This window comes from Scleropages formosus, chromosome 16 (assembly GCF_900964775.1).
Source record: "Scleropages formosus chromosome 16, fSclFor1.1, whole genome shotgun sequence".
NCBI classification, from domain to species: Eukaryota; Metazoa; Chordata; class Actinopteri; order Osteoglossiformes; family Osteoglossidae; genus Scleropages; species Scleropages formosus.
In genome coordinates, this window is record NC_041821.1 from 16,862,016 (window position 1) to 16,874,979 (window position 12,964).

At 42.0% G+C, this 12,964-nt stretch overlaps 1 protein-coding gene across 1 annotated transcript; it reads left to right on the forward strand.

The window, feature by feature from the left end:
- Positions 1-4,753: 4,753 nt before the first annotated feature.
- On the forward strand, positions 4,754-12,964 carry tmem178 (transmembrane protein 178). Its single transcript, XM_018750673.2, has 4 exons — positions 4,754-5,483; positions 7,802-7,915; positions 9,469-9,606; positions 11,643-12,964. The coding sequence occupies exons 1-4, from the start codon at positions 5,072-5,074 to the stop codon at positions 11,882-11,884; spliced, it is 906 nt and encodes a 301-aa protein (XP_018606189.1). The 5' UTR covers positions 4,754-5,071; the 3' UTR covers positions 11,885-12,964.

Sequence of the window (12,964 nt, forward strand, 5' to 3'; positions counted from 1 at the left end):
GCTACTTAAACCCGCCTGGTTTTCGCCGGCTGCTCTCGTTTCTGATGATGGGCCAAGAAAAAAATTTTCAGATTACTGCAGGAGAACTTTTTTTAAAAGACAACCTGAAGTTGAAAACATTGAAGGAAAAATCATATTAATTATGATATTAATAAAGCAAAGCTTGCATTCATATTAGCAGCACGTGAACGTCTCAGAAGAATGCCAAAAATATTGACAGTACACGCAACCCTCCGCGAAATCACCATAAATTACGGACGAACTCCCGTAGTAGGAGGGGGTCGCACGCAATGCTTCTTGTGTGCCACCTAAAATAATTAAAACTTCAAAAGAAATACTACGACAGCAACGCTAACACGTTTCATTATATTTCTAGCCAGCCTTTTAATATTGTTTCCCAATCAATTCTTTATCAATAAGCACTTTCCATTGCGGGACTGCGGAGGAGCGGAGTCTACCCAGTAATGACAGGGCGTGAGATGGTGCCGCTGCATGGAGATATTTCCATAACTCGGTTCTTGGATTGCTGTGATATTTTAAACATGGCTTTAATACCAGTTGAAGCAGCTGCGCCGCCGCCACAGTGACTTGTTCTCTCTAAAACTACTAGTTAACCAGCTAAATGCGTTTCTCTTATTAATCAATTGTACTGCCTGGGCATTTTATGATTGTTTCCCTCTTTGAAATTTGAACTTATGATTCTCTCACTGATCTGAACTGTAAAGCTGCACAGCAGCAGCAGCAGCGTCCCACTGGGACTGAATTGTTCCCTTTAAAAGCCTGCCGGTGGCTGAAGGAGCAGGAGGCCAAAGGCGACCAGCATCCTTACATCAACTTTTCCCACGCATTGCGCAGTCAAATGACTGCGCAACAGGTGAAAATGCTGTGGAATGAGAAGCATATTGTTACATGAAAAAGGGTGTAGTATGTGTAGGTGCAAGGGTGTATAAGGAAAAGCAGCTCAGGAGTTAAAGATCCGGGTATCATCTGATTCCAGCAAAATTTACAATACCATTTAAAGCAGATGCTCCGCTAACCAGTAATAAATTACAGAACTATTTCTCATCTCTTTGTTTTCTAATGATATAAAGAACCTTTTACCTGCTGTTGTACATGTCTGTCTTTACGAAATCCCAACATTTTCCAGTTTCGTTGATGACACATATGCATGTTACATTTAGCAGCAATCATTTTCTCACCCGCATGAATACTCACAGTCCTAAACATTGTAAAGCATGTAATCTTTAGTGAAAACACAATTTCACATGAATGAGCAGTGTAAGGATCAAAATTCATATGTGACTCAATTTATATGTGCCTTTAAACTTATAGTTCTGTATATCTTTTTATATAAAAGATCATAAATAAATTACCTGTTCAGTAGGCATTATGTCGGCGATGAATACTGCTGTAAAATTTACCAGCCATATCAAAATGTAACATAGAGAAGACCACTACACTAAATACACCTACATTCTTCCTTCACAATATTAACAAGGCAAATATATGATAAAAAAATTCTATTATTGTCACAAATTTATTTGCTTCTGTTGCATTACTTTTTATATTTAAATTAAGTGTTTTGATGCTGCATTTGCTATTTTTCAGAGACAAATGATGTATTGTTCTCAAAGGCATACATTTATTCATTTATTAATTCATCTCACTTCCCTCTGCATTCCTAGTGCAATCCAAATATTTAGCATGAGTAAGTGTCTTATGACTCACCGATTCACACAGTCATGTTACTGGTATGTCTGGAACATCAAGGTTTAATACGATGTTACATAAATTTATTGAATTTGCCTTCAATCAGCAGGCAAAAAGCACATGCGGTTTTTTCTTTAAAAACCAGTACACTGAATGGCTGCTGCACACAGTTCTAAGACTGAACAATACACATAAATAAAAATTATATTTCTGTGGCTCATGGGTGCCACCATAGCTTACTGGGTACCTGAACTGGTTTGATTCTAATCCCATCTTCATCCCTGTAGTTTCCATGTTCCCCTTGCTTTCTTTTGGGTTTCTTCCCAGTGTGTCAGTACATTTTTGTGTTTCACCAGCTAATCCTTAAATTAGAACAGAAGAATAGAATGGAAGACATGTATGTATGACCTAATACAGTACATGTGACATCAGCCAACATGTTTTATCAAAAGCAAAGGAAGGAACAGATTGCATGCTATTAGAGTACACCCCTTTGTAATCTAATAAATTTCTTCAGATTCCTAAATAACTAGGATAAACTTGAATTGTACCCTCTTCTTATTCAGAGTACGTGTGAAACAATACTCATCTCAGTTTAGTTTTTAATTCAGAAGCCCTTGTATATTAAGTGTAAAACTTAAAAGTAGTAATTTGAATCTTTATCAGCATTACTTGCTGAAGATGATAAAATACAGTGTAGCTTTCAGCAAACAGCACTAGAGGCAGGCAGAATTCAGGCCCCAAGACAATCGGATGCCGGGTAATAACTCCTCTCTGCATATGCATTTATTCCAGAATTTATAACTGACATAATCTTGGTGGTACTGGTGTCATTGCCTGGCATATTCCTCCACAATCTGCAGTCATCTCAAGCAGAAGCTGTCACTTTCAAGTCAGGAGCCCATTCATTAGCAGCCAGATACAGCATAGGGCTCCCTAGGAGGGTGGTCCGGTTTAGGACAAATAGATAGAAGCCCACAGGGCAAAAATGAACCAACTCTGTACCTTTGAGATTTGAAATGCTCAGCAAGTTTTCCTCTAGTTTGTTTCTGCAAGGAGAGAATCCAGCTCTTCCAATGTTCCTCTTTAAAGGTGTAGTCTGAAAAGCAACCTGAGCATGACTTTCAGGATTTCGGTGAAATGTGCTTGTTTGTAGAATATGTTTTTTTGGTATCTTCTTTTTTAAATCGGTTTTTTAATGTTTTATTCAGTTACATAGTTTGAAATATTTGGGATTTTGCTTTGTAACTCTTTTTACTAAATGCAATACTTTTTAATTTTTTATTGGTTCATACTGTTTTGTTTCAGAATTTATTAGTAAAGATACTGAATAAAAAGAATATAGGGGTTACAGCCATTTAGTTTAAATATCTGAAAATATGATGTTGACCATAAAATGTGTAATCTAAACCGTATTTTAGCAATTAATATTCCTGCAAAGGCTGTATAGCTCATTACTGAGCAAGTATTTTATTTTTAAACTCCAGTTAATTAATTAATAATTGTGTTTCTTTCATGTAGTTTACATTTATCCAGAAATTAATTTTCGACTCAGATACATATTTACCAATCTTACACAAGGATTGAAATGTCCACACTACTGGAAAAGTAAAAAACGAGACTATATAAGGCAAGTAGAGGGTTCTGATACATACCTGAACAGAAGCTTGCAGCTTTAGAGGACTCCATTTCTATAACGGGTTCGTCTGAATTCGATCCAGCAGCGTACCTCCCTGCAACATCGCGGACAAGTTTCAACACGACTGATGTGAATTAATGATCACATGCTGAATGAGTCACTTCAGGCGGATTTTTCATCACCTAATATGTTTGGGGGCATTCCAAAATGAAAAACCTGTATCCAGTTTTCACGGCAGAGCTGGAGATAGCCTACAAAATTATCACTCAATGCTGCAGAAATAGCTGTCATGAACAGACTCGACCATTCCTACTTAATACATACTCTGAAAAAGAATAAAATAGGAATACATGAGAGGCTTCAAACAGGTGTTATCATGGGGCTCTTAAAAAAGACAGTATTCTGTAAATGTGGTTTTTTTTTTTTTTTTAGTTTGTTGTGGTTCAGTTTTTCTCATTTGTATATTGAAAGTCATTGGCACAGCCAGCCTTATGCCAGCTGAACCTGTTTGACCCAAATGTGTGTACTGCCTTAAGCATATAAAAACTAAGAAATGCCCTACAGAAGAGGATGGGGGGGGGCAGAGAATCAAAATCAAAACTGGTCAAATCTTATCTAAGGTCAAACATGCTCCAACATAGACTCAACAGCCTTGCAAAACTATCCATACAATGTGATGAACCAAAAGACTTCAACTTTGACAAAATGTTGAAGGAGTATGCAAAACGGAAAAGATGAAAAATGCATTTTATTTCAGAATATTACCTAATACACACACACACATTTTCAGAACCGCTTGTCCCGTACGGGGTCGCGGGGAACCGGAGCCTACCCGGTAACACAGGGCGCAAGGCCGGAGGGGGAGGGGACACACCCAGGACGGGACGCCAGTCCGTCGCAAGACACCCCAAGCGGGACTCGAACCCTAGACCCACCGGAAAGCAGGACCCGGTCCAACCCACTGCGCCACTGCACCCCCTTTATTACCTAATAATTATAGATATTGTTTTGTTTGTGATACAACATAACATACAGCATATAGGCCTATTCCTGATACCTTATATTATTTAAAATTACCTGAAGTCTAGCAGGGTGCACCGAAGTGGTACAAAAGTGGCCCCCCAACTTAGAAGGCAGGTGCCGGACACCGTTAAAGTGTATTATGAAGGCATTCTGTGGATTCAAGATGAACCATTTCCAGCAGACGATTTTTACCAAGATGAAAAGAACAGAAAGCACATTAGAAAGAAAGCTCCAGTTCCAGCAGGAAGGTGTTTCTGCTGACAGCAGACGTATGATGTCCATCATGCCCCCATCATGTGAGCTCCCAGTGTTGGAAGGACCCCCTCAAACCCCGCCCTCGCCCCCCCCCTACCCCCCACCCCGTCCGCGCTCCCTGCTGTTTGCGCGCGCACACACAGGCGCGCACGCTGGAGGAAACACACAGAGGACGGGGTGGAGGAGCGCACGTCTAACGCGGCGCAGGCTGCCTGTCAGCTGTCAAACGCAGCGCCCCGCAGCCGCCGTTCCGTTCGCCCGCAGCCTCCTCGTCGCACCTGCGCGCTTCCTGCGCGGCTCGTGCGCGGCTCGTGCGCGGCTCCTGCGCTCAGTCCTTGGCAGAGGACACGCGCCTCCCGCAGCCGCCCGCTCTTCAGGATGCCTACGAACTGGGACGAGCAGCGCTGAGAAGGCGAAATCGCGGCTCTCACTCATGACTGAAATATGGAAAAGCGGACTGTGGTAACGGCGGTCAGCTTGTCCACGAGCGTCGTGTCGCTGATCCTCCTGGTCACGGCGATCTTCACGGACCACTGGTACGAAACGGACACGAGGAGGCACAAGGAGAACTGCGACCAGCACGGGCCGGACTCCAATGACCAGAAGAACAGGGACATGCCGATTTACCACCTGCCTCTGGTGGACAGCGGCGGGCCGCGGAGGAACCCCGCGCAGCTCAAGCCCGTGCATGTGGGCAGCCGGCAGGAGGAACTCCTGGAGAACTGGAGGTCCATCCTGGGCATGGGCATCCTGGAGACGGAGTGCGGCCGCCCGCTCTTCTCCACGTACGCGGGACTGTGGCGAAAATGCTACTACCTCGGCATGGACCGGGATATTGACAAACTCATTGTAAAAGGTAAGGCGCGTCCGTTCCGCGTTCGGATCCCGCGGCGACTTGACATGATCATCATCATGATCATCATCATGTCGCCACCCTTCGAGGATCGCTCCTCCGCTCACACTCGACTCGAGCGCTGCCGCCGAGAGGAGGTTTCGGCGCCTCAGCTGCCTCCAGACATGATGAGCGCGCGCTTGGTGTCCGCGCGCCCACATATCCGGTACATAACGAATAAATAGCACTTAGTTTTCGTCTCGCTCTCATTCGAGTCTGTGTCAGCCGAAGCAAGTTACCACTTCTGCAATGTCCACTTATGTTTTTTTTTTTTCTTCTTTTGTACAAAAAGAACGCCCTAAAGTGCATGAATGATTGCAGAAATGTCCAGTAAATATTGCTCCTGTTGACGTTGCTATCGTATCCCTTGCGCTTTGTGTCCTAGGGGGGGTAGATGATCGATTTTGGAAAATCATGGTTTAGCTTTCCACAAAAAAAGACAGCGACACTGACTGAAGAAACCGAGACTTTATTTAATAAATTATCACAGCATAATATTTCAGCATTTTAAAAATCTTCCATGAGGTTTTTTTTTTTTTTTCAGTAACATATTGCGACAAGCTGGCATATCGTTTTATTTGCTATTATAAGACATAAGTAAAGGTCATGGTTGTATGACTGATTCAATGTCATTAAGAACATTAAAAAAAACTTTTTGTAAGACCCCTTTAAAGATAACTGCAGCAATAAAAAACAATTACGTCAGTTTCAATGTAAAGGTAAACATAAACGTCCGAGATGTGAGTGAGGAAGCTGAAGCACAGGCGAATATGAAATCATAGCGGAGCATCTGAGCTTCTGTTCTGGCCAGTGAACATCGGACTGTGATGCATTGCAGCTCTTCTCTGTCTCATGTTCCGCCTCACTTGTTCAGTAACGTTTTACAGTTACTCTGCTCTCGTGACATATTCACACTTTACACTCACTAGATAAGCCTCGCTGCAGGCTTATAATTGTACTAATTAATTACATTATAAAACGACTGAAGTCGAACTTTTTTCCAGAAAACGCCACAAAGAGAAAGAAAGACCATGACGGGGGGGGGGGGGGGGGAGTCGTCTCCCCGGGAGAATTCTACTGTAGTCAATCTTTTTTGTGTTGTTGTTATTTGATCAAAATGTAAACGAAATGAAATGTATTGGTAGCTGTGGTAATATTGCTCAACTTCTGTACTGTAAATAATTATACATGATATATTCTGTACTGTAAATAATTATTACATGGAACCTATTTGACCAGTTATGATTATATCGTATCCTGTATACCCTGCCATGTAGAGATTGTTGTTTACAGAAAATTATTGAGAGGGTCCCACAAAGCAAAAGAGGGTGTCTTCCCAAGGACAATATCAAGGGGCTTATTAAGGATTAAAGGGATGCAGATCAAAATGAAGTAAAATTTATCAAGACAGATCAATAATGCATTGGAAGCATCCCATCAAGGAAAATGTCATCCCCTCCTCCCTACAATACACACACACACACACACACACACACACACATCTGAAGCCGCTTGTCCCAAACAGGGTCACAACAAACCGGAGCCTACCCGGCAACTCAGGGCGTAAGGCCGGAGGGGGAGGGGACACACCCAGGACGGGACGCCAGTCCGTCACAAGGCACCCCAAGCGGGACTCGAACCCCAGACCCACCGGAAAGCAGGACCCGGTCAAACCCACCACACCCCACCCCACCCCACCCCACCCCACCTCCCTACCATAGTTATACTGTATTTAGTTCCATGTATCTAGTTAATCGGTCTACTAACTGAGACACACAGTCTGCTTTACGTTAGTCGGTGTTCGAACATCGAATCCCACGATCCCCAATCTCACCGTGCTAATGCTCTGATATGCTGTGTCAACGAGTTTATTTTTATCATCACTCGCTGAAATTGCGAGAGACCGAACCTTTCAGTCCACATTACAAGCATGCCGGTGAGGCCACTCTTGAGGTTCTCCCAGAGTGTCAGGTTTGTCATGTAGGTACACGCTGTCCATGCTGCATAAGAGTGCCTGTTTAAATGGGGTGCTGCACTTGAGTACAGCTCAGTCTCCCTTCTGCTGGCGTCAGCGCAAACAGGCCCGTTTCCATCAAAATTTTCAGACATGCACACTGACTGCCCTCTGCTGAGCTTCCTTTGTATCTTCAAAACAGAAGAGGTTCCTTGTACTCATCTGCAAAGGGGGTGGTTTCATTCGGACCCTCCGGCTGTGTCTGTTCTGCTATGTTCTGCATATTGTTTCTTCATTAAAACAAACGAAGATGGTGATCTCCTCACAGGCATTGCACAGCGATGCACAACTGTCAAGTACCATTTCTCCCATCCCATCAGACTCAGGAACATCCCTCTCAACCTGACAAGGACAATTCAGCAAGACGAGTGGCACCTTTTACGTGAGTAAAGCGAAAGTTGCACCTCTATAGGAGGAATCCGTCAGCTGTTTGCATTCAGCAGAAGTTTGCGAAGGCGTATTTTTATTTTCGGCTATTTTAAACTAGTTAAGTATTTTGTTTTCCGAAGCCAAACCGGAAGAAATGTTTTTATATTTGAAAATGTGTAACGTGAATGTTTGTAACATGGAGTAAGTATATGTAAGAAGCACAACACAGTCAACCTCTATCAGTTGGATCCCAGCACACAAGCTTCTGTTTACATTCTCATATATTCATGACCAACCACCTCTTGTCCCGAGTGAGGTTGCGGTGAGCCGGAGCCCATCCCCGAAACACAGGGCACGAGGCTGAAGGGGGAAGGGAAAACACCCAGGCCGGGACACCAGGCCCTTGCAGGGCACCCCAAGCAGGGCTCGAACCCCAGACCTGCCACACAACAGGCACTGGCCAAACCCACTGCACTCACTATTCAAGAGCAAATGACTATAATTTAAATCATTCTGTGTTTAGAAACCCCTTGCATATGTGAATAATTAGACACGTTCTGAAAACTTTAAGTATAAAATCGTGAGTTGGTGGTTTGTCTTATGGACATTGGTTGAAGCTTAAAGACATGGTAGATCAGTATTAGGATTGTTGCTTCACAGCTTCTGTGTTGAAGTTCAAATTCAGCACCAGTTCTAAGCCACTTGGGTTTTTTTTTTTTGCTTCAGACAGCCTTCTAATAGGTTTGATGGTACAAGAGAAGTGTGAAAGACTAGGGTTTACCTGCCTTGTACCAGTGTCACAATGGTGCCAGTTGGGTAGGGTTTCGTTGGTTTTATCATCATGGAATGCAGAGTGAGAGGGAAACTGAGTTTATGGTGTGCTCCTCTTTACCAGCTTGTTTTAAATATAATTTTGGATGCCTGAGAAACGATTTTAACGTGCAATTTAATAAACATGGAATGGCATTTTTAGCAGGTGAACAGAGAGGCTTTTTTTTTTTTTTTTTTAAATCAGGTCAATTTGTAGCTTTGTGAAGCTTACTACTTAGCTTTTTCTAGTCACACCATACCCTGCATGTGTTTACAGTAATGAACATTCTTTCAGATTCACTGATAATACTTTGTAGCACAAATGAGCTGGTGGCTGAGGAAAGGAAAACAAAGAACTCCCACTGCAAGGAAAGGGAGAAGAATAAACCTATCGGTGTTTAAGTACCACTGGCTGCCCAACCCTCCTGGGGACTCTAACGTGGTGACAGCGAACCTGCGTGGCTATGTCTAGTACAAAAAAAGGTTTAGGCTGTGCAATGGTGATGACTGTGCTAAAGGCCCAAGGTTGCTGATCCCCTCAGTTGTGGTAGGCAATCATTGGCTCCCAGCATCATAGTATATTTATATAGCTGGATACTTTTTCTAAATCAATTAAGGTTAAGTAACTTGCCCTAGGAAACAGTAAAGGTCATTCTAGGACTTGGACCAGCAACCTTCTCTTTAAAGTCTTTTCTTGACTGCTCTACTGCCTTGCCAGTAACTATCTGGGGTTTAGCGCTGCTCTGGTCTCTTCAGATTTGCGTAGGATCACAGCTGGGTTCCTGGGCATGGCGGCAGCAGTCCTGCTGTGTGGGTGTATTGTGGCCGCTGTCAGCTTCTTCTGGGAGGAGAACCTGACCCAGCATGTGTCTGGCCTGCTCTTCCTTATGGCAGGTATGTCACCACTTTGCCATTCTCTAAGCATTCATTTAGATGTATTCATTTAGCAGACACTTCTCAAAATAATTGTGCACTTATTATCATTAATTAGTTTTTCGCTGACACCAAGGCAAATTACAATGCTAGATACACTAAGTACACTCAGTTGCTTACAATTATCTAACCAGTAATTGTACAATACTGACGTATTTCACTTTTTCATTCTTGAAAAACACCACCTTTACCATGAGTGACATCTAGATGAGGGTTTTGTACTAGCCAAAATAAGGTTAACTCAGCATTCCCTAGAAAGCGGTCACACCTAATCTAGGTAAGCAAATTGTGAGTTTATGGTTCATAAAGCTGAAAATTCTCCATTAAAGAGAGGGACAAACTGGCTAATTGAAAACTTACATTGTGGGCTGCTAGGATGAAGGGTGAGATAACTGCTCTACTGTTTTAGAGCAACTTCCAATATTTACATTTATTCATCTTGCGGATGTTTTTCTCCCAAGTGACTTACAATGATTAATAACTAGTATTAAGCTGACACCTTTATCCAAGGTGACAGAGCACTAGACAGACTGCATCATACTCCCTTTATACAGCAGAGCAACGTAACACACACTTACACGCATGTATACCTACATTATGGGTAATTCAGTCACCAATTCATCTAAAACATGTCTGACTTGGGAGGAAAGACACACCAACACAGGGAGACGTGGAGGTAGCATTTATGCATAAATTTATTCATTCTTTGTATTACTTTCTACTACAGATACACACAGTATAAAAAAGCATGAGTAATAGTAGAAAAAAATTACACAATATAATTTTAGTAAAGGTCAGACTTTAAATACTTTAATAAGACATAGGCCTAGTCAATGAAATAAATTTTTAGATTTCTATAAAGCATAAATTTAGACTACTGCATACAGTTCACATACGGTATTGTACTGTGCATGCTTACCTTATGTCTAGTAGTATGCTGGCACACAAGAGGGCGCTGTTGCATGATTTATAATTTTTCCATCTTACTTATTGCACCTTGATGTTTCTTCGTTATCGTTTTCATGCTAGCTCCTCCTTTCACATGCTCCTTTATCGTGCAGCATTCTTCACTGTCGTATTCAGTTGATACGGCTAAACCTGGTTCCCGTGCTATACGTGCAATAATCTTTGTCCACCTTCATACTTTCTAATTATGAATAATTTCACCTCCAAATCAATTGCTGTACGCTTGAGAGATGGTTCTCGTTTTCCTTCAAGTTCCTTCCTGCCTTGTCTGGCTATGCCGAGTTGCACATAACATTATTTCGGATGTTTTGCGTAAAATGAAAGCGCTATCCGTAAATAATGTGTATGCCGGCAATTTACGTAAATCTGAATTTAGGCAAGTGAAATTTACATAGGTTTCTCTGTGCGTATATATAATTGTATATGTGTACACAGTATATTATGTAGTTTTACATTTTACTTATACATAAAGAAAAGTATAAATTTCAAACTGAAAATTTATTGTTGCATATCCCACAAGGATTAGCTATGTGCTGACAGGGTTAGACACTGCTTTTGGCTTTATGCCCAACATCAGCAGCAGGGAGATTTAGAACACACACATTGTCACACACTATGGGCAATTTAGAGTCACCAGTCCACCCACGACATCTTTGTACTGAGGAAACCCTACGCTGCGCGTACGGTACATAAGAACTACAAAATAGCTGAGTGCGTGCAGGTAGACAGCTAGCCATACAGTATTAGAGTATAATTAATGAAGGGAAACTGCCTTTTAATGTGGTGTTATAACTGTTAATCATTGGAGTAAAATGATTGTGTTCATTTAAATGGGATTCAGTGACGTTTTAGTGTGCTAAATGGGTATCAGTGTAAGGGTTCAGGAGTGCATAGAAAGGTTTACTGTTGAAAATAATGGTGATGGAGTTATGAGAATCCTCCTTATGAAGGGTTTAGGTAAGAAAAGACTGTAGTTTAAAATTTACAGAACACTGATAACGATGCCATACCTCTTAATTTCACTTCCGCAGGTATCTTCTGCACCATCTCCCTCTGCACCTATGCGGCTAGTGTTTCCTATGACCTCTCCAGGAACCCACCTTTCATCTATGGGCTACCAGCTGATGTTGACCATGGCTACAGCTGGTCCATCTTCTGTGCCTGGGTGAGCCTGGGCCTAACGGTGGCTTCAGGCTGCCTGTGTACCACGTATCCATTTGTCAGTCGTGCCAAAGCACTGCGCTCCAAGACTGCCTGTGATTCTTCCGTTTGAGTGATCTATTGACTCATGATTTCCCCAACCGTGGCTAGCTGTGTTGATGCTTCCTCTTCTGCAGCGTTCATTTCCCCGTATAGGCCAGTGAATACAGTAAGTGTCACAATGAAGTTGGAAGGTCCTCAGTGTTCCATCTCCAGATTTTATAGTGTCCTGTTGCTAATGCAATGTAAAGGATTGTGCTGTTGTAACTATGTACAGAAATTCATTGTCTGTGCACATGTACATACTTATGCACAGACACATTGTACAGTATTTACGTAAATTTTACATTTTGTTAAAAATGACATACGGTATTTGTGGGCTGTTACCCGTTTTATCGACAAGTACTGGTTTTTCCCATGAAAATACTGTGAATATATCAAAAGAGAAAGTTTAAGATCTATTCAGTTGTTTGTCTTTTACATGCCTACCATAGCTAGAAATACTCAAGGTCACATTATGGAAATTGTTGTGCAAAAGAACAGTATTTCAAATGTGTCAAACTGATAACATTTTTTGTTTTGTTCGAGAAGCATGGACCTACCATCTGCTCTTCACAGACATTCATAAACATGGACTTAACAGGTCACTTGTGTATTTCTGCATAAAGAGATCACATCAAGAACATGCAAAAGTGATTCTTTTTCCTTTGTTGGGAAAAAAGTACTCATTTATACTCAAAACCCTTCCGACAAAGGTTGACAATTTTAAAAGACAAGCAAGACCATTTTGAACACACAATGATGGTTTCAAGGTTTCAGAGGTCACAGAATGTCTTTGTGGAGACGTTCACTAAGCATCGTGTACGAAGTTTGTTCCCACGTGTGAGGTAACATCAGAACAGCGGGCAGCTGTTCAACTTGTTTGGTCCGATGTCTACTTATATTTCTGACGAGCACAAGATACAGCGGACCGGCTTATGCCAATGCATGATTACCTCCAACTTTCCTTGCTGATTCTGCACAAAGACAAAATCAGACATGAAAAACTCGAGGTCCCTCTGTCTGCACTGAGCCAATGCAGTGAACAGTTGTGAAAATCTCACAGTGTTTGTGTTCTCTTCCTAAAAATATATTTCAATAAAATGGAAAAAAT

Coding starts and splice junctions, on each gene's coding strand:
- tmem178 (XM_018750673.2), top strand. CDS start 5,072: ATGGAAAAGCGGACTGTGGTAACGGCGGTCAGCTTGTCCACGAGCGTC. Junction 5,484..7,801: donor TGACAAACTCATTGTAAAAG/GTAAGGCGCGTC, acceptor ATCTCCTCACAG/GCATTGCACAGCGATGCACA. Junction 9,607..11,642: donor CCTGCTCTTCCTTATGGCAG/GTATGTCACCAC, acceptor TCACTTCCGCAG/GTATCTTCTGCACCATCTCC.